This window comes from Perna viridis, chromosome 8, assembly GCF_037379345.1.
Source record: "Perna viridis isolate PV_CMFRI_1.1 ecotype Kerala chromosome 8, ASM3737934v1, whole genome shotgun sequence".
Classification (NCBI taxonomy): Eukaryota; Metazoa; Mollusca; class Bivalvia; order Mytilida; family Mytilidae; genus Perna; species Perna viridis.
This window is the reverse complement of record NC_142452.1, coordinates 48,462,117-48,485,206: the sequence shown is the minus strand read 5'-3', so window position 1 is coordinate 48,485,206 and position 23,090 is coordinate 48,462,117. Positions and strand designations below refer to the sequence as shown.

Genomic DNA, 23,090 nt, shown 5'->3' with positions numbered 1-23,090 from the left:
TGTGGCCGCTAATAAAGACGTGTTATATTTAGAAAACGTAGCTACGTTTGTGGAAGGCTATTGAAGAGAGTGCTATATTTTCATTTAGTTTCGTGAATCGTCTGAACTCTGGCATAATTCAGAGCAAAATAAAAATTTGAAGTCATGAAAGGCGACATGAGTGTAGACGTGAAAATTAATTTAAGAGTGAATACAATTCCTAATATCCACATTTACACATAACATATAGGAGATTTCTATAAGGTTTCCTTTGATACAATTTGATTTAATGCCACCAATTCAATTTAGCCTTGTTGTACAAAAGATAAAACTGAGTTTAAGTGCCAAGTACTTGTACAATTAGTTAAGGAATGTGACTGATATTTGAATTCATTACATACATTCCTTATAATTTAATATGTTTGGCAAAAACTATGATAAATTCATATTAATTTATTCCAATACACACGCCTTTTTCAGACAGGTTTACTTCATTGGTAAAAATAGTCAAGTTAAAAGCGGCATGGTTAAAAGTTCATGACCTTGGTTATTGATCAAGTGATAGGAAAATTTAAAAAAAATTAAAACGACGGCATATCTTCTTACAGTAAAATTGGTCTTATTGAATTTTACTGAAAGAGGACTAAAGTACGGTAATAATATAACGTTATTATCAGAATTTTTTTTTGAATTCAAATTGTAAAACTTGCCTTTGGTCTAGAACTTTGTGGCGATGTTGGCAAATCTTTTGGAATGAAACCTTCATCAAACGATCCAAAATCATACAGAGGTGCTTTTAGAAGGTCAAAACTTTTTCTTCGTTCTCCTCCAAGAAATAATTGTTCTGACTGAATCTGTCTTCCACTGGCATCATTAACAATGTTAGCTTTAAAAAGAAAATGTAAAGAGTGAAGTTGTTTTCGATATAGCATCCATTTGAAGACAACTTATCAATCTTCTTTCACAATAATTCTTGTAACTCACATTGATATCATATGTTGACAACGTAAACGTTTTTATTTTCGCGGTGCTCCAATATTTGCTATTTGCACAGTGGACAGAAAATCGCAAACATGGTAACCGCCAAAGTTAATTCCTGCAAATATGTCTACTTGACAGAATTCACGACAACTCGATGTTCACTTGACAGAAATCACGACAGTTAGCAACCACAAAAACTAATATGTAAATACAAACCTAAACCAGCATTTTTTTTCAGATCTACATTTCACATTTTAAAAACTGAATTAATTACAGAAAAAACAAACAAACAAACAAACAAGTTCTAACAAATGTTTCAATTATATTACGCGAACTAAATTATCAATAATTATCGATGTCAAATCTACTGATACAGATTTGATTCACAATTTTAAATGAACAAATATGTCGGGAAGATGACAATAATCAGGCGAAAAATGCGTATGAGTCAACTCAAATAAGCAAATTAGATTGACATATCAAATAGATCATAGGATTTGCACTATACGGCTTTTTAGTTTTGCCAAAGTACCAAACATTAACACTTCTGTACAAAAAACAACTCCATTATGAGACAGTTCAACAGATACAATTAACACAAAATACAAAATCACAATTTCGACTTGAGATCAGGTTTCTTTTTTTTTATTTGTTCTCCTTTGTGTAAAAAAAATTGTATGATCATCGAATCTTGCAGAAGTACGAGAATAAGTTGACACTAAGCCATGGTCATTTATTCTCTGAATAAAATACCCACTTTTCCTGCCCTTTCGGAAAGGTAAAAACACTTTATTTAACGTTGTAACATAGTCAACACTATATACAATAAGATCGGCCAGGGAACTAGAAAAATGACATGTTGTGATACCACTTTTAATCGGGAAACAACTTTACAGTTTTTCAAATACCTAAAATAATTTCAATAAACATTTGAAAGCTACAATGCCGTACAATAACATTGTTATTCAATATTTCGCGAATTAACGGATTTTCGATTATTTACAAAATGAATATTCGCATATGAAACTTCTTTCCTCATAATTTTGGTTTAATTGAACATGTTTCACCACTTCATAAAATCAGTACTGGAGTATTCTTACAATTCCCTATCACAATCAACAAAATATCTAGATGAAACTGGTTTTAGAACATAACAATGGAAACCAAAACGACAGTAAACCGAATTTTCACATTACATTTCTCGCCATAAAAAAAAGATTCAATTTAACGATAAGGGTAGCAAACAAATTACCGTACACAAATCCGTTTGTAATCAAGTCAAGTCCAAAATAAATCTGGCAAAATATGATTACACCACCGGAGCAGCTGGTACCGCAATGGTCCTGACTTGGTACTACCATTTCAAACAAAATGGAGGGCTAAATCTAGGTTTTACAGCACGCAAAACCTCCCTCTTGAATTGCGGCGTAAATATACCAGTGGTGATTAAAACATTTGTATGCTTTTGTTATAATCGGTAAATCAGCGGTCACATCAGCACAAAGAACACTTTACAAAAACAATTATTACTCATTGTTTTAGAAGAAACTGTGTATTTTTCAACCAAAGACTGGTATCTATAAAAAAAAATTGGCAAGAGACCTTTAAGACACTTTTCCACATACCCCTGATTCAGGAGTCTGTTACGTAGATATTAATGGCGTTCATGGAATTCACAGTAGCGTAGTGAATCAATCTCTTTTATCATAAATCTTAGTGCTAAGATTACCAGTGTTGTCAAATTCGAGATGTAGACCAAAAGAAGATGCAGAACAAGCTGTTTCTGTAGTCTCCTTTAACTCGAGCTCCGGTGGCTATATTGACGCTAACCATTGCCAAAAGAAAGGTTGTTGATGGACAATACATCATCATTATATCTGTATCATTGAATACGGACTTTTATGGACACATTTCTGGTGATTGTCAATACGATTCCGTACTTACGATCGGATGGCACGTTTTCAATCCGACAAGGATTGGATAAGTGCCATATAAAAAACGATAGTAGCAAAAATATGAAAATATTTAAGACTTTCCAGGTGTTTAAGAAAACATCATATCTGAATATGAAAATATTCAGTCAAAAAGTGTTAATATTACAGCACAAACAAGTTTTTTTTTCTGGCCGCCCATCCGCTATTATTATTTTTTCATTGGAAAATTCGATTTGAAATGTAATATCTCTAATGGACTCTAATGGACTCCTGTCAAGTGGTGTGGGGGTTTCCTTGTCATTCATTGGAGACCCATGAGTCCCTTTGAGCTGTCATTTTTCATTCCTGTAGGGTTGTTGTCTCCTTGACAAATTCATCATATCCATTCTCGTCATATTTCAATATTTTAATGAATACATTTTAACCAACCTAAGCAATAAAGGTCTATGATTTGTACATGTGTTCCTAGTCGTAACAATGGATTTTTTCAACTCATCAATACTGTTTAGATGCAGATTTACAACGACACACCGCTCAACCCTAGCCGTTCACAAGTTTTAAGGGACTCTTTAGAGTAACTTATTTTTTCTACTTATTATAGGTAATATGTCGGCATTTGTGCTAATAGTTATGTGCTGATTTCTTTGCGTATCATACCGGCGCACCTGGTCCATGCTCCCAGTTTTTTGTGGAGTCCAAGTTGCTTATTTTCTTTTGCTTCTATGTACGCATTATTTTGGTTATTTCATGTTCTTTGTTTAGTGTGTCTGTTTCCCCTGTCAGGTCTTTGTTCCTGGATTGCGTTTATTTTATTTCCGCTAGAATCTTGGTTCCCATGACTACTTGCTTACCTAGCAAAACACACCTGATTCATCTTCCCTGGTTTTTGTTGCATCATGCTATGCTTATTTACATATATACATATAAAAATACATAATTAAAATATATTTCATACTGATATCTACAAAATCTTTTATTGGGCATTTTAACACAACTGATCAGAGAAATATAAGACACATGACAAAAGCCTAATTTGAACAAATCAAGGAAAATGGATATCATAAAAACAAGAAACAAGTCATATTTTGGCAATTATCTTCGCTTTTCTCCTAAATACGTATGGTAATCTTGAAGCAATAACATTTTTGTACTTTCTATTTTTCTATTCAAATGAAGCTGCTTTTCTTGAACAATTTTTGTCCATTGCTAAACAAGATCATTTTACCATACATGTATATTTGTAACGTAATATATGTTTTTGGTTACAAAGCAAGTGCGATGTCGCAAGATTTGTCGTCGAGCTTGGTCATTATATGCCACTGTTATGGCGATATAATTTAAGCGTCGATTTTTGTTGCTAACACAAGCTTTTCATAATATAGATTCAACCATCGATTAGTATCAACACATGACGACATGATTTAGTCGTCAGTTTTAGTATCAACACATCTATGTCGGTTAAAAGTTTCTGCAGATTTATACTTCTTGTCGCATGCTTTACACTGGTATGGCCTGTTTTCTGAATGGCTGTACATATGAGCTTGCAGGTAACTCAAGAATCCAAATTTCTTTCCACATATGTCACAGGTGAACAGTTGTGCGTTGCTATGGAACAACTTCCGGTGCTTGTACAAACCCGATTTTGAGGCAAACGCTCGATTACAATCGGTACATTTTTCATTTCTATCCTTTTCGTCGGGGTAATAAAACCTGTTCATCACTGAAAAGTAAGAAACACAAAGACATAAAACACAACATCAAGGTTACAACATAAAAATAAAATAAAAAAAAAACGTCATCATTAAACCAAGACGATGAGTTTCAATTGACATTTGATAAACATCACGTAAAAATACAAATGGATTAACTTTTTAAAAGATATACACTTTAAATAATGTTTCCCTAAGAATAGTGCGAAAATATTCGAAAAGTGATTCATGCATATTCCATGAACGAAAAATGTTTAATTGGAAATCCTCAGGAAAGCCCAAAAAATTATGCTATCAAAAAATTTAAAAAAAAAGCCTCAGTGAAAGCTAGGTTTTGGCAGGTTAACTGTGATATAGAACAGAACAATTTTCAGCCAACGATACACCTAACCATTCTATTTCATACCCCGCAAAGGATACACAAAAATGCTTATTTTAAAGTTTGATTAAATTTATCAAAGCTTTTTAAGATATATCACAAATGTTATCAAATATCCTTCCATGCGTTTTAAACAAAACATTACTCAAGTATTTCATATTATGCATGTACTGAGTAGAAAGTTCAATCAATACATGCTGAATAAAGTGAAACTATACCATAAAAGTTCTTTATAAAAATGTTATTCCTTGCTTTGAAACTATGTAAAAAGACAAATACAAAAACAAAACCATAAAAGACGGCCAACAGAATCAAAGACTATTAAAGTAAACGGACAACGCAAAAACAACTACAAATCAAACAAACGGAAACACAAACAGTCAAATCAAACAAACGGAAACACAAACAGTCAAATCGGAACAGTAACTTTTACCAATCATTGTTTTTTAAATAGAACTGGCATAATCATATGGTTCTTATACATTTTTTCAAACGTCAATTGATGTTTTCCAAAAATTCGAGATCTTCAAATCACGAATCACACAACAATATGTCCTCTTACACTGTCTATTCAATTTGAAGACCCAACTTTAAACTTTATATTGCAATAAGTCAACGTCGATTTTTGTACTTCGTGGATTGTAATTTAAGTTTTCCCGGGATTATGTTATCAAAGGATTTTTCGTTTTCGTACATCAGTTAAACAACCTCTTCTAAAGAAGTAAAATATCTTCAAGATCCTTCCTTTAAGAGTTCCATAAAAATGTAAATGAATGTGCATTATTTGAGGCACACGGACGACGCAGAACAAGTTATTTGTTTTCAATAATGACTAGATAAGAGACAATCTTTTTTGGCGTTTTAAAAATCACATTATATGTAGGCCAATAAAAAGCCGTTAGTATAAAAATATTACTATTAAAAAATGAGTGACTACTACTAACGTTCATCAGCAAATTCACCATCAGTGAATTGATCGGAGCATGAAAACATTATAGTTAAGTTGTTCCGAACTTTTCTGGTACAACTTATGCAAGTATGTTTTAAAAGTCGAGACAACAAAAATCATAGTGTGAGATGTAATGTTCTGTCGATATGTTTTTTTTTTGTATTTATCGGCGACCAAACAGTCGATTTGACGTTATGGGGTCATATGAAATTGCCGATATTTTACAGCATCACAGCGGTAGCATGATATATAAAAACAATCAGACGGCAAGAACTATGGAATAACAATAACATTGAGGATAAAATATTGAACGTAAATAATAACCATGCCTATGTATATAGCAAACAGAGACACCACTTTATCAAACAATCTGGACATGAAATGGTTTAAATAAACATGTCTGATTTTACAAGATAGGAAGCGTCATTCGCCATTCAGTTTTAAGTACAATTTAATCCATTTCGGAACTCTAAGCTAGAAACTAAAAAATAACCAAACCAAGTATTTATTAATGAAATACTTACTCAAAACTACAAACATACACAAATTTACAAATGTCTAGTATTAATTCGTCATTATTTGCGACAGAACAATGAAATACTTGGCCAGTGTTTCATGTCTTCTGTCTAACTATAACTAAAGGTTATCATTATATATATTGAGATTCATGAGAAGATTCTAAAATTTTAACTTATTCATTTCTTCGTTTTGCAAACAACTTTAGATTTAATAAAAAGTTAAGATTTTTAAAAAAGGGATAGACATTTTATAATCTTCTCAAAAACAGAATGGGAAAACAGATAAAAAATGGTCAAAGGTCAATTTATAATGTCATTTATGCAGTAATTGGAAAAGGCCACAAGGAATATCTTTTTGTTTAAGTCGTATCGTTATAAACTTTCTTTTAGAAATGAAACGTTCATGCCAGAAACTTGCATGGTATGAAATAAAATGTCAGTGCTAATTAACTACACCAGGATTCAAATCACACTTCTAATGCTAAGAATCAGATGTCTGACACAATAATCATGAAATATTAATGGTCTTTTTTTATTTAAACATTATCTATTTTATCTCGATCCTCCGGGTTTTTGGACTTTGCTAACTCCCGAAGTTGATTCACTTTTCTTGATATTGTTGGTTGAGAGACTGCAAATACTTTTGCTGCGTGGAACTGAGTCATTTGTCCAGATAGTACGGCATGTAATGCTTTCTGTAAATTTTCCTTAGTGTACGAAGATGACCGTCTGTGCATTGCACGTAGAATCGGATGCTTTCCGTGTTGACCACGAGGTCGTCCTGAACTTTGACCAAACGGAGACATCACATCGGTTGGCACTAGAGCAGGAAACGCTGAAAAAGTATAGTTGAATGGTAATAAAATTAGATCAGGAATTTTCCTCTACGTTATTTACTGGTACAAAATAAAATATCTTTATTCTATATCTTTAAACATTTTCGTTAATGACCCGTATAAAACAATTATTTAAAAAAAAAATAAGTTATCATCAAATATTTGTCTACATGACAAGAAAACATTTAGGAACCAACCTATCAGTATGCAATGACAGTGAATATAAGATCCACGTCAAAGCTATTTCAACACTTCACTTTTAGTAGTCAGTTAAACAACTGTAATAGTTCCTTTCCTTATTCCCGACTTAATTGAGCAAAGGGAAGTAACTCCCCAACCCAACAGACTGGTTTACTCCCCAGTTGGATCAATAGACAGCAGTTTACTTGAAATACAAATATTTGAGTCATTGGTGCTGTGGTAAGTACTTGGCAGCTTATTTCAAACCATTTAGCTACTTACCAAGGTAAAAATAGTTTCAAACAAAAAATGTTTACTGCTCTTCCTTTCCCCAATGAGAGCATCAACCAGGTTGTCGTATATTGGAGGGTTATGTCCCTTGGAAAAACTTGCTAAAATGGCTTACATTCCGTAAATATGTAAAAAGGACTGTTGTAAAATTGATCGTAAGTAAAAACGTCGTCACAATGCTTTTTCTATGAAACGTCATAAACGTCATAATGATTTTACGCTTACAATTGCTTTGGTTAAATTAATCACTCCTAAGAAACATTACTGCAGTCGAAAAAATGCTTTAAAAATAATGAAAACAACAGCTTTTGAATGTTACAAACTTCCCACTTTACCCCACAGAGAACCTCCATTGCTATTACAATTACATTATATAAATACAATTTCACATTGTTAGATACATCATATATACACTTGTTTTTAATGAAATTGTAGATAGTTTCATGTGTATATATACTTTTAACTGCAAATCTCATTCCACCAATACAAATCCCCAATCAAAGCCCCTGTATACCATGGGGTGGAAAGTTTTCACCATACAAGTATCGTACTTGAACGAAGTTGACAATGTGCAACTTTATACAATACGTATAGTTGCCACCATTAAATTTAGACTGACGCCTCCAAATAGAATCTAGTCATATATATTTGTAATAATCACCATTAAAAAACTTAAAAATAACACTGCACATGCGTTAAATATTTCCGACAGTCAATTGTTTCATCTCCGATTGATGATTTTGAGTTTGAAAATTCTGTTATCACTAAAAAAAGCCATGCGTTTACTGAAATATTTTATTCTAAATACCGTTTTCCAAGCATTTCTTTATTTACAACAAAAACACAAATCAACAAAAGGACGAAACATTACAAATCCCAAGTAAAAATCTACCTTAAATATTCTTTACAAAATTTGATTTCTAAAAGCTACATTGTAACGACATATGACAAATAAATTACTTTTTAAATCAGTTTTCAAAATGTTCAGAAACTATCAGCGACGTCTCAATTTCCATTGGACAGCGCTAGGAAATCCAAGTAAAAGATCGACTTTACATATCCTCGACAAAACTGTTAATGAATTACAAAAATACCACTTATAAGTATTTCAAAGTTCGATATCCTGTACACGTGTTTCAAGTAGTACAAACTCAACATTGTGACAAAACATGACAAAGAAATTATTTTACAAGTTAATGTACAAAATATCCACCGACGTTTCAATATCCGGTGGATAACGTTCAACAACCTGTGCCATAGGTAAAAACCACTATACCATTTCGATTATTAGATTATTTGGCATTATCAAAACCATTCTTTTTCCAGCTTACAATTAAGCACTTTCAAAGGCTACCACCCCTAAACATAATAACAGACATAATATGACTTGGACAACTGCCTACAAGCGAGCATCGCACTTATACATTTTTCTTACATAATGTGTTAAATTATTGAAAAAAAGTCGGTAGCTGAAAGGGGCGAGATGGGATAAGTAAACGGTTGTCAATTCTAAAAAAAAATACTTCTGCGTACCGGATCTAGATAGTGTAAATATATTTTTTCTCTATTTTTATCTTTGTTTTTGAATTACATATTTAAATTTCCAATAAATCTAAAGGCTACTTTCACTTTGAATTCACTTTCATCGACCCATTTCTGCAGACCTGTCAGACCGAACGTCTATCACCAGCCTCGCATGCGATGCTCGATAAAACATGAACGTTTGTAGAAGTACAGCGAAACCCTGAATTAACCTAAAACCTACCTACACCAAACAACATTTGAAGTCCCATTGTCAGTTCAATTACATTTTGAACCCGGACAAACCATAAACCTGTTCAAACCGGCATAATTACACAGTCCGGTTCAGTTGGGAGGGGTTTTACTGTATAAAGCTATTTAGATGGTTACAAAGCTTCTTTTGTTACTTTCATACATTTAGATCATATTTTTTTACTTCGTAGTAAATAGTTTTTGTTACATTTTAACTGTAAGATATATGTTTTGTCATTTTTATGCACATATCATATAACTCGAACGAAAGTATTATTCAGATCTTATATTTGTAAAGGTATCTGCTTTTCTTTTCCCTTCGTATCAAATTATTTGTCCTTAACGCACTGAATATGACTGCATTTAGACAGTGAAACAGACGGAACAACCTGAATAGCATTATGAAATTTATGTCTATGTCTATTTCGTCATTTCTGTAGAACAATTTATATCCTATATTTATTCAGGTACGTGAATTTTTCCTTCCGCCGTATCACGTGACGAGAAATTGTTGGCTGTGACACATTGAATACGACTGCCGCCCTGCATTGTGACAAAGAACCAGATAAAACAGCCTGAACAGCTTTTTCCAGATTTGCCGGTAAGTACTGGGTATGTTTCCTCAGGATAGGGCCTAGAAAATCTTCTCCATGGTTCATCTCTGTAATAATACAAAAAATACCACTTATATTATTATTGCAAATACCGATACGCAGTAAAGGTATTTCAACGAGTAACTTCTCTCCAGCAGATTTAGAACCAAAAACGATGAAAGTTCTATATCCAAATCTAGCACCTAACAGTTCTATCTAGAACTAGGCAGAAGGAAAACTGTGGATCAAAATTCATACACTTTTATCAAATTGTTTTCAAATAATCTTTCTTAAAGCGACGGAGATAAAAAAAAGAGTCATTTCTTAATATCTTAATTTACTTGCACATTCTTTACCTCAAATATATAAAAAGTCTTCTTGTCAATACCATTATTTAATTAAACAAATAAACGTCTTACTAAAAAAAAAACAAAATAAAAAGATACGATCATTTTGCATGACAACAAAGAAAAAAAACCAGAAGTGTCTAAAACTGCCATTCATTTTTCATTCAAGTTTTCAGAGAAGGAAAAAAGATAATTAATCCGAATTCGCATTGTATTATTTTGATGGAATTATTTGCTCTTCCAGACATACCAAGGAAATACTAAGTAAAGGAGAGGTTTTGCGCGCTATACAATCTAGATTAACCCACCATTCTTTTCCTAAATACCTGTACCAAGTCAAGACCATTGTTGTGATTAACAACAGTTCGGGATTTAACACGATATTGCCATTTGTTATACGGACTTTTTGATAACTGCATAGATTTGATCAGTTCGGTTATTTTGTAATTATACTTCACGAATCAAACAGCAACAACACAGAATAAATCAGCCTCGTTAACCAGTCTTTAAATATTCAAATTTAACTTCTGTTGTGGGTATTCATAACAGTGAAAAAAAGTTTCCAAGATTTTTTTTTATAGAATTTCCAACACGTACTTTCATAACTTGTTAATAATAATTCTTAAACCTTGAACTTATAAAACTGTTAAATCTGTGAAATAATTTATACTAATTGTCAAAACAATCACAATATTCATTTATAAAGAAATGAAGTAGGCTCTTTCACTTATACTGTTATAAAATGTTGATGTGGATTTTCATATTGTCCCTATCAAATTAAAATGAAAAGGTGCAGTTGAGTTATTTCTACTTTAGCTTTTTTATATGTAGTTAATTAAATTAAGCAATGGAAAACTTTTTAAAGATATAGATTTTGTAAACTCTTTCGTAAGGGTACATGTTAATAGATTCATCAATTATCCCATTTCCCAGTCCATCCATCTTCATATTCATGTTCTAGTGTTAATATTTTTCAAGAATTTTCGTCACATTTTCAACATAGTTTTTAAGTACTTATTTTTTCTCAGGTTTAACACCAAAGTAGAGAGGAAGAAAATAATAATAAAAACAACTAGTTGATTGAGTCGACTATCAGAAGACATACTTATTTTTCCAACAAAGATAGTATACTGTTACTTTCTTTTCATGATTAATATGTCACTAAGAGTATTCCGTGCAAGCAAAATGGCATGAACATTATACTTAAAATTGGTTAGCAACTGAATATTTCAAAAGCATTTAATAAATCTAATTATAAAAAAACACACAACTCAAGTATTTTTCTTAAGAAAATACACGTTACACATAATACTATGTAAAGCAAAACGAAACCAAGTCCTATTAAATAACTTGGTTAATTCAATGAAATATCCGGTTTATCGATATATATAAATTTGTGTATGTGTGTTCCAAATTATCAATAAGCCCGAATATTTACGATAACAATCCATTCTCAAATTTAAAAAAACAATAAAACCATTTCAGCAGCTTCCGAGTTTGCAGTAGATATTACTACTGAAGATAGCTGTAGACGGTGGTTTTTTTTCTTTTACACACATTTCAGTCTAATGCAAAAAGAGCAGAAACACGGTTTTACTCACCAACAATTTAATATTGAACATATTTACATAGGTACACAAAATACACAGCGCAAGCAATATTACAGGGTAAAAACATCATTCACATAAAAAAAAACAAAGATGATTATTAACCTAAGAAGAACAGAATTCTTCTTAAAAGGTAATATATATTTTGAAATATCATTACAGATTAGATTCTTAGTTTCGTTGCCAATTTATCGCATATTTCCATCCTCTAAATATTTCATTCTTTTTCGGATTTGGTAGGATATTGCTGGCTGAGGAACCCCAAACATCCTCCCTGCTTGGCTTTGATTCATCTTGCCCTGTAATACCGCTTGAATGGCTTTCTCCAAACCGTCATCATATTGTTGTCTTAATACGTGTTGATGAAAAATCTGTTCTCGGTGAAACGATCCTACAATATAGATAATTTTTCATTGATTACTTTTTGAAGATTTGATAAATAAAACTTGTACTAGTTTATAGTCATAGTTCACATCATAATACTTTGTACCATTGCATCATTTACCGAAACTTTCTCAGCCAGAATGCCCTAAAACTATGTTAACTTATACTTACATCAAATTCGAAAAAAAAGTCAATATTGGTAGGCTAGCTATATAAATCATGCACATGTTGTTCAACATGTGATAAAAATATATCAGTGCTTGGACGTGATGTAAACCAGCCTAATAGCCCTTATCGATTAATAATCATCAATGTGTACTGTTTAAGAATTTTAGGTACAACTTCCCTTCATAATTTTTTACATCGAAGAGTAGTGCATTTTAAAAACAGATTTTAAAATGAACCAATTTAATAAAGAATAAGTCCAATAACATTTTTGGAACAGAGTCACTCTCATGTATTTGATAAATTCCTTCCAAATGTTTGTAAACAATAAGTAAAATAAACAAAAATAACCGCTAGATGGCACTGCTTACATTTCCTAATATGTCACACCTATGAGCACATACACAAATATGACGTCTTTATATATCCATCTGCCGTCCATAGTTGCACATCTTCAATATGAATATTTATTCACAATGAGCGAAATTTTAGTAATATTTGAGTTACCCTCCACAACAAAAAGTGATGACTAATTGATAAGTTCAACATGCCTAATTTAATTAAATTTCAAAATAATAAGAGGTACACATCTTCAACATGTTTATAAACGCTGTAAAAAGATTTCATAGTATTGGGTACGTACTTTTTAGGGTTATGGATTATGCAAAGTAGGTACCCCATCAGAGAAACGGATGGCTACTGGACCCTTCATCACCGTTGGTGGCGCAGGTAAAAAGACCCATGTCGTATCAAACGCCGATTTCGTCTTTTAGAAGGCAATTACAATTATCAACATATCAATGTCAAAAGAAGAAATCTACGTCAATTCTTAAATGAGCTCATCAGCAAATAAGAAATGAAATCAGATGTAATTTGTTATAAGAATCAGGCAAAATGGGGAAAATCAGAGACATGCATGTAAAAAAAAACACCCATTTGTCAGTGTTATTTCCCTGAAAAATGCCTTCTCTAATTGAACAGACCGTTGTTTGTTTGATGAATTGCTCAGAAATTTTTCAATACAATGTAAATAAAAATGAGTATATCTGCCAATGTAATGATCATTTTCATTGCTTCTCAATAAAAGAGTAATCAAGGGAACCAAGTAACAAAAGTAAATGAGCAACTCGGACACCACTAAAAACTGGGAGCATGGACCAGGTGCACCGGTAGGGTAAGCGTCCTCTGCTTTTCTAGAATCTAGAATTTTCTAGAGTCCGGGGTAGACAAACGAGGTAAGGAAAACTATGACCCGTTGAATAAATCAGTTCTCATGGTGCTGATGGATACACCATAATGATCCACGAGTTCATGATAACGACAATAAACCTATCACTCAATTTACCAAAATGATTTAGAAAATCCTGTATCTTCCCTTAATTCTAGTAGGTTAAAGAGTCATATTAAACTTTCAAAATGGTGTGTTTCATAGCTTATTTCACTCACTGTCTGATTCGAACAGAGAATGACACTAAAAGAGCATCTTGTGATCTTTATTCTAACTTAGATACGGTAATAGATCGGTTGTATTTCCACATTTATACCAGCAGGAAAGTGACAAAGTATGTGAATTCCTTTATTTACTATATATATCAACACTTGACAACACATCATATAAATTTAATCCCTTGATTAATAACATTCATGAAAATTACATCTTACAAAACAGTTAGGAAATCTGAAGAGTGCATACATTTTGCATATGCATATAATAATTAATCTAGCCGATAGAACATGCCTGTATAATTTCCAGATTATCATATTCCTCTAAATGAATGATAAATTACTATCACTAACCTACATTTTTAGTAAGACAATATGATATATTGATACTACACACATGCTTTAAGAATGTTTTCATATATTTAAGCACTAGCGTTTCTTGTAATGATGATCTTATATCTACATTAACGGGGAAACTATCATAAAACAACAAGTTCGAGAAATCCGAAAATATACATGCATCGAGTGTTGCCTAATTTAAAAAAAAACCATTCAGGTTCTATTACCAATGGAGTGTAAATAAATAGACAAAAATCAACATAAATTTTTAAAACCCTTCTTTTACACTCAAACATCAATTTAGAGACCGTTCATTTGATCAAGAATTCGGTTCTAAGTTACTATTAAACCATTTTCAAATGTTTATTTGAAAAAATCTTGTCAAAGTGCAAAAAAAAAAACAAAACATATTTTATCAGTGTCATATTAATTTAATCATGCAAATATATTATCAATAGATCATTGATTACAGAAAATTGCATTTAACTATTTTTCCTGAAATTAGTTTCCTTTTTCAGATGAAACACAATGTTACCTTTAATCTTAAATGTCATCAAACTAACTAACATTTGAAATCGTGTAACGTTTAAAATACGCAATAACCCTGCCACCTTTCGCAACAAATAACAAAAACAGAAAAGAAAAAGAAAAAAAAAGAACGATAAAAGAAAAAAAAATAAAAAAAATAACAACATCAAAATAGAACTACCACCAGATTTTCGGAGTAATTCTTTTGTACAACCGGTTTCATATTATGAGAAAATTGAAAGAAATTAATTCAAGTCATTTTCTTAAGACGACAACAAATAGTCGGCTGAGGAACACCAAATGCGCGTGCAGCTTGATGTTGTGACATCCTTCCCGAGACAACCGCTCGAATGGCTTCTTCCAATTTTTCTTGACTGTAATATCGCCGAGTTCGTTTTGGTTGTTGGGGTTGTAGAAAAGGATTATCATCTGAAACAGAGGATGTTATATATAGATTCTAGACATGTCAACAGAATTTCACACAATGATCGTTCCGATCATAATTTTCGACATTAAATAAAATATGAAATTTTGTTGCTTTTGCAACACTGAAGTAAATAACATCAATTGTATTTTTATATCTTCTAATTACTTGAAAACATTCCATACAGGTAGTTTTTAAAACAAAGTTCGGAAGAACAAATTGCAAGGTTCAAACGAAAAACATTCTTGGAAATCGAAACCTGGAATACTAAAAAGACAAAACACGAAGAACTACCGTGCATCACATAACATAATAACCGTAAGTGAACTCGTGTCCTTTAAATGACAGAGGTAACGAGTTTTCAGAATATGCGAAATATTTCAGAATTAAATCACTATAAACACTTCTTACGCTGAAAGAAATCGTAAACAAAACTCGTATACAATAGACACGGAAACAACACAAACAAAACCAATGTAATACGCGCTCCTTTGAATTCGAGTTGACTAATATAAACAAACGGTCAGAATCAAAGACGGGTGACCGAATCTAAATAAATAAATAAATAAATAAACAGAATTCGAAATTGAAATTTCTCAGAACAGAAAGGCAGAATTACTACAGTACATTTTTCCCCAATGTCACTTGTTTGTTTTTATATCGCAAGTTCGCACGTTTTATATGAACTCGTAGATCGTTATGGTGTATCCATATTTTTTCAACGTGTCATAGTTTTCCTTTCCTCGTTTGTCTACCCGTACTTGACTTTTTATGAGCAACTCCACGGGTGTTTACACTACCGAGGCACCTGGTCCATGTTCCCAGTTTTTAGTAGAGTCCGAATTGCTCATTTGATTTAGTTACTTTGTGTGTATGATTTTCGTTACTTCATGTTGTTCTTTGTTGTGTATGTCTGTTTTCCATGTCTGGTCTTTGTCCCTGGATTACATTCTTTTGATTACCGATATCACCTTGGTTCCCTTGATTATTCTTCCATTAAGTAACTCCCATTTTTTAATCTCCCATAATTTTCAATTTTCTATGTAAAATTTGTTTTTAGGAAAACTGCTCCAAAATCAACCATTCAGTGAAGTGAAACCACAGACACACTGTATTCGATTATAACTTTTCAATGCTATCGAAACTAATCTCTTATAAGTGTATAAATGTGTGTAAATGCAAAAAGACCAACTCAAAAAGTATTAACGAAACAACTAAAAAACCACAAATACATCCATAAGGAATTTAAAAAAATAATGAAAAACTTTCAAATGAATAAACGATATATGCAAGGCCTGGATTCAATAATTACAGCCGTGACTATTGTGAAATGTTTATTAAATAATTTTCAAATTAATTAACAAGGTTACACATACTTTGTAAATGTACATTTACAATCATATATATTGCAAATTTCGTTTAGAGACTAACTTTACAAAAACAATTTCTTTTAAGAAAAAAAAAAGAAACAAGAGTATACTATATTGAAAAGTGGTATTACATGACCAAAAAAATGTTTGAGAGTACATGTACTTACAATGAATAACCAGGTAAGACAAAAAATATAACATACGCAGAGATCAAAATTGGATATAAGTACTCAGTAGTTCATAGAAAAGAAAATGTCTCAAAACATGTAGTCCATATACTGCCATAACTCCAAAATTTAATTATAGTAATAATAATAATTGTTATCTACTTGAAATCATTTCAAATTTTGTTGTCTTTTCCAATTAGCTATTCTAGTCCCGATTGTTGATTGTGGAATACCGTAAACCCGTGCTGCCATTGGCTGAGTCATTTTGCCTGCCTTAACATCTCGTAAGGCTTGTTCTAAGTCTTCTGGCTGATACCTTTTACCCATGCTGCGTCGACGTTTTTGCCAGGGAAAGTCTGAAACATAGAGAAGATGGTATGACTTTAACTGTTGATATCATTCATGTAGTTTTAAACACTATCGTTGCCTAAATGGGATCATTATTTTAACTTAACAGTTATCACAAAGGTTCATATGTGCTAATCATACCATCGTCTCTATGTTTCGTTCCAGCTACAAGACCAAGATACTATATTCTATTTAATCAGACAACTAATCCAATTTCAATCTTGAAGACTGACTAACAAAAAATTTCTCATTTTAATTACCTCCGACAGTAAAAGGTAGGTCACCTTCGAAACGACAATCGACCCTAGATAGCTGTGTCGTAATTATAAAAATTACATGTATAAATACAATCTTCTGTGCATAGAGTATATTTGCTATTTCACAGCATTCACAGCTATGCCACATTCAGTATGAAACCCCGCCTCCTTATGCAAATTAGTTATGTACAACGGGTACAGCTTCAGGACTTTGTAATGAAAAGTGTTCAATCCATTAGTTTCTCTCACATCATGTGCAGAGTAATTAAGGACACTTGAGTGGATTTCTTACGCTAGTGGAGTAATACGTAGCAAATCATCAAGCTGTTATCACTCTGCTTCAGTGATGGTATAAATAGGGATTTCAAACGGACACGCCCATTTAGTCATTATGACGTGTACAATTACATTATCATCTATTGATATATAGGTTTTAAACGGCATCCATTCAAAACATGTTAAAAGGGGGTCACAGACCTCAAGCAATCCTGGTTGATAATGCCCAATGTTATTGCATATCGTTTTTGTTCCTAGGCTAGTTTTTTTGTTTGTTTGGTTTATTGTAGTTTCCGTCATACCTTTTATTTTATTGTCTTTTTTTTTATTTCGAGTTAGTTGTTACCCTTTGGTTTTTTTTTCTTCATCTGTTTTCTTTTTAATCCGTTCACTTCAATTGCCTTAATAACGACAGTTTTTGTTATCAGTTTTTGCTTTAACAGTCGTTTCTAATACCATAAATATTAAATATAAGGAAATCATTCATTAGAACAGTAGAACAGCGAAGAAAACGCCAACCAATACAATATCTTTGAAATCAATTTAATCATTTATTTAATTTGAGACAATACGTTGTACGCATCTAGTTAACTCAAACACAATATCCATAGGCAATCAAAATATAACAATAATCCAGTCCAAAATTAACCAAATATAAGATGAATACTATTTAACTACTAACGTTTACAATTTCTAACATTTTCCAAGTTTCATATATTTCATGACATTCCTAAAATAGCCAAAGGGAATTCATGCATTTAGTTATTTAGGATTGATCTTGTATTGTATAAGTTTTCGGCACAAAGTAGATTGAGACACTCCATAAATCTTCGCTGCCTGCCGCTGTGACACTAGACCACTTAGAACGGCTTTAATAGCATTTTGCATATTGAACGTTCTGTCTGGACTTCTACCTTGAAAAAACATTCTCTGATCTACACCTGAAAGAAATTTGAAGAAATCGTGGTAAAATAGTTTACATAAGATTTGCAAAAGTAATTTTGTCCGATATTTGATAAAAACAGATTCACTTCAAAATAAACTATCAATACAAATGAGATCAACAATATTACTTAAGAGTAATTTCTGAATGAATAGTAGACGTGTTTATGACACAAAAAACGAGCGTTGTGTATTTGATATCCGATTCAACGCTTTTCCATGTAATCATTCGTTTTCCAACCATGGAAAAAAAATTTTTTCATTTTAAATTGAACAGGAAGTTTGAAGAATCGCAACATTCGTCGACTACCTTGCGTTGAATTAAACCTTTTTTAATATAAATTTGTCCAGTGGCAGAAAATGGAGCACGTGATTTCCTTTTTTGTGTTGCTATTTAGTACTATATATCGTTTGCTTTTCATATGTTCATATACTATTCCAAATCGTTTGTTTACGCTATCAAGGACCTTATGTTTTTTCAAGTTATCAAGTGTAAATTTCGTAAATGCGTGCTATATAATATTACATATCATTTTACTAAGCTCTATAGCACCCTATATCGATTATTGATGCAATATATTCAACCCATATCAGTTGTTTATACTCTACACTACTCTTTATAATTTCTTTCTGCTATATTGAATCCAATATCATTTGGTTATGCTATATTGAAGCCCATATCGTTAGGTTATGCTATATCGAACCCAATATCATTTGGTTATTACTCTACTGAAGCCCATATCGTTAGATTATGCTCTATTGAATCCAATATCATTTGGTTATGCTATATTGAAGCCCATATCGTTAGGTTATGCTATATCGAACCCAATATCATTTGGTTATTACTCTACTGAAGCCCATTTCGTTAGATTATGCTATATCGAACCCAATATCATTTGGTTATTACTCTACTGAAGCCCATATCGTTAGGTTATGCTATATCGAACCCAATATCATTTGGTTATTACTCTACTGAAGCCCATATCGTTAGATTATGCTCTATTGAATCCAATATCATTTGGTTATGCTATATTGAAGCCCATATCGTTAGGTTATGCTATATCGAACCCAATATCATTCGGTTATTACTCTACTGAAGCCCATATCGTTAGATTATGCTCTATCGAACCCAATATCATTTGGTTATTACTCTACTGAAGCCCATATCGTTAGATTATGCTCTATTGAATCCAATATCATTTGGTTATTACTCTACTGAAGCCCATATCGTCAGGTTATGCTATATTGAATCCAGTATCATTTGGTTATCACTCTATTGAAGTCGATATCGAATTCCATATTGCTGATTTCATCAATCGTTTTAGCTTAACAGTATCCAGTATCTTTTGTTTTTGAATAACATATCGTTGGTTTAAGCTACACATTATCCATTATCGTTTGACTTTTGTACATTACTTAGTTAATTCATTGTTTAATTAGACTTTTGATGTACCAAAGGACAGTGGCGAAGCAATGTACAACTTGTCATAAACGCTTAATGATTTTATTTTGTTTCTTTTTTTATGTCGTGTATTCCGTTGTGTTATCGTCCTATGAGTTATAATCATTGAACAATTCGGCATTCCATATCTTGGACAAGTTATATGTTCCATTATCACATTCAAACATAAATTGCACATATATGTATTATTTCAAAGAACAATTTAAAATTACGTGGTAAAATCATGTTTTGCAATTATCATGCATTCAAATTATATAGTAGTACTAGTAACTTCAAATTTACACACAAGACTCTTTATAGCAGTCATGGAGAAAAAAATACCAGTATCCTATGAGTATTTCATATCAATTTTAGTCCAAGATTCTAATCTTATCACTAATCTTTATATGAAAAGAAACACAACAAAATCAAATTGTATATGGCAGCTGGCTAGTACAATGGTACATCGACACAGAACAACGAAGGAAAAACATAGCCATATAACAAAGTTCAAAGTAAATATTTCATCTCCGCCGCACAACTATGACCCTCAATATTGATAGTGGTCCAGAATGATTCTTTCTCGACTTTGATATATACAAGGCTGTGTCAATATCCATCAAAAGTATTCCAAGAGCATTAACAATAGTATGCAGAATTGTAAGAAATGTGTAGCGTTGCTACATGACGTTAAGTCGAAACTTTCAGTGCCAATACATTCGGTTTACAAAGGTTTGCCAAAACTACATATTTATAATAATCTAAAATCACTTAACAACAAAGTAACCAATAAGCAGAACAATAAAATATATCTCTTTAATACAGTCACATGACCACTTTGTTTCACTGTTTGTGAGAACACACTAATTAACAATCAGTGTCCTAAAGGGAAAAAAAAGAACGGATATAGTGAACAAATTCATTAGTGTATAACCCAAATCAAAAACAGAAAATACCTTCAGTTTTAAGATATTGATATAAATACACCCAGCCGATTTCCGTTTATCTATTGCAAAAGTATTTCAACACGCCTGCAAGATCAACACATTACTATTACTAAATCTTTATTCTCAGCACCATTTACACCAATCATATCGAATTCAATAGCGTGTTTACCATTTTTCATACGTCTTGTTTATAATGCCTAATAGCATCTATCTCAACAAAATAATCAGCAGTATACAAAATCCAACTTGACACCTCATTTCTGGAATGATAAAATTATGTCCTTTTCACAGTTTAGTCCTTGTGTTTTAGAACGATTTCCGGTGACGTCAGTATGTCAGTGTATTGCATCTGGTCAAGCCTAGCCAAGCGAGTATGAATTGTCGTTCTTGGAACACCGTAATGGTATGCAGCTTGAGTGCTTCTCATCACCCCTGACCTAACTGCCATTACTGCTAATTCTAGGTTTTTCAGATCGTAATCCTGTCGTTTGAATGGCTTTCTCCGTCTTGTCTTCCTGTTTTCTTCTGAAAGAAAGATTTGCAACGGTATAACGATTGAAATATATAACTGTTTATTTAATCAAATTTTGACGTTCCATAAGCTTTTTTCCAAGTTAGAAATGTCGATTGGTCAAATCAAAGTTCTTAGCTATGTTAGATCTGTTAATGTATAATAATCAACAAGTCTTATAAAAGATTACAGCTAGACTGTATTGGTATATACCATACCGATTTTTTGCTTCAAAAACCTGAGTAAAAAAATCAATGCCAAACGACTCTCATTCGTAGACATCTTCACTTCACTATTACGATTCACTAATCTACAGCTTTGGTTTAGAACAATGACGCATTTGAACAACCCTAGACAGTCGAATGTCATCACCAACACAACACAAACTGAAAAAAAAACAATGGGACGAAACAGAAACTATCACAAAAACGTCCAATGCCTTACGAGGATGAAAACGCTAAAAAAAAAACAACAAAAAAACGTCAAATTAAAAGAATACATAACAACCATATCAATCCCCATGTGCATTTTCACAAAAGATTGAATAACTGACACACAGTCTGATACTGTCATACAAACGAATTTGACATTACCTTTTACTAGTTACGCATTAAAAACTTGATAAAATGTAACTTAACTGCATTCGTCCATTGATAAGTATAAGCACCAAAGTAAGAAATTGCACAAATCATTTTGCTCTTAAAAGAGCAAATTTGATGTTAATTACCAAATCCCATTAGGCAACTACGCATATCAAGAAAAGCAACATTCATTGCGGTGAACGAACTTCGATGTCATTTCTTTTTTTAATCACAAGTCCGTTATTTTTCTGTATATAGTTATTGCAGGGTTTGATTACTTAAACAGAATCATGTACACATGGAAACCCCCTACATATATATACTTTCCATAGTACTAGGTATTTTAAATCTGCAGCAGCGATATTCGTAATTTATCTGGTGTTTAACAAATTTTAATTCTTTCTTCTTACTTGGTGTCATAGCTGCATAATGTGTACGACTCAAATCACTCATTTATCTAATAACGAAGCACTTTATTCAACAAAACAAGTAATCGCTACGAAAATGAACATATAAAGAATTTATCTGCTTGACTTTTTCATCACAAAAGTCCAATTCAAAAATATCTTCTTTAACTTGAACGTGAATACATTTCAACATCATCTTCGACGAGAAACAAAAGATACAATTTGTAGAGAAAGTAATCAAACACAAGAACAAAAAAAAGTAACACAATAATTGGTAAATAAACTTTGAAAAAAAAATCAGCACTTGGGTGAAATGAGTATATTATCCAACTAGCTCCAGCCTAGGAAATCTAAATGCACTTTATCGCTCGTCTTTGGTCGAGCGGGCAGGAGTCCAAGTCGTTTTTTCTCTTTGTTGATAACCCCAAAAATAGTAGATCTAGGAACACCATATGTGCTCTCTGCCTTCCTTATAGTACATGAC

The 23,090-nt window shown here is 32.2% G+C and overlaps 2 protein-coding genes across 3 annotated transcripts in view; both read right to left on the bottom strand.

The window, feature by feature from the left end:
* Window positions 1-23,090, bottom strand: part of LOC148610802 (uncharacterized) — a 126,084-nt gene that overhangs the window by 65,168 nt on the left and 37,826 nt on the right. The gene's annotated exons all lie outside the window — the stretch shown is intronic.
* On the bottom strand, window positions 6,421-9,980 carry LOC148610803 (uncharacterized). Its single transcript, XM_088596183.1, has 2 exons — window positions 9,522-9,980; window positions 6,421-7,284 (listed from the first exon to the last, which is right to left on the bottom strand). Exons 1-2 carry the CDS (start codon window positions 9,547-9,549, stop codon window positions 6,986-6,988), a joined length of 327 nt encoding a protein of 108 aa, XP_088452309.1. The 5' UTR covers window positions 9,550-9,980; the 3' UTR covers window positions 6,421-6,985.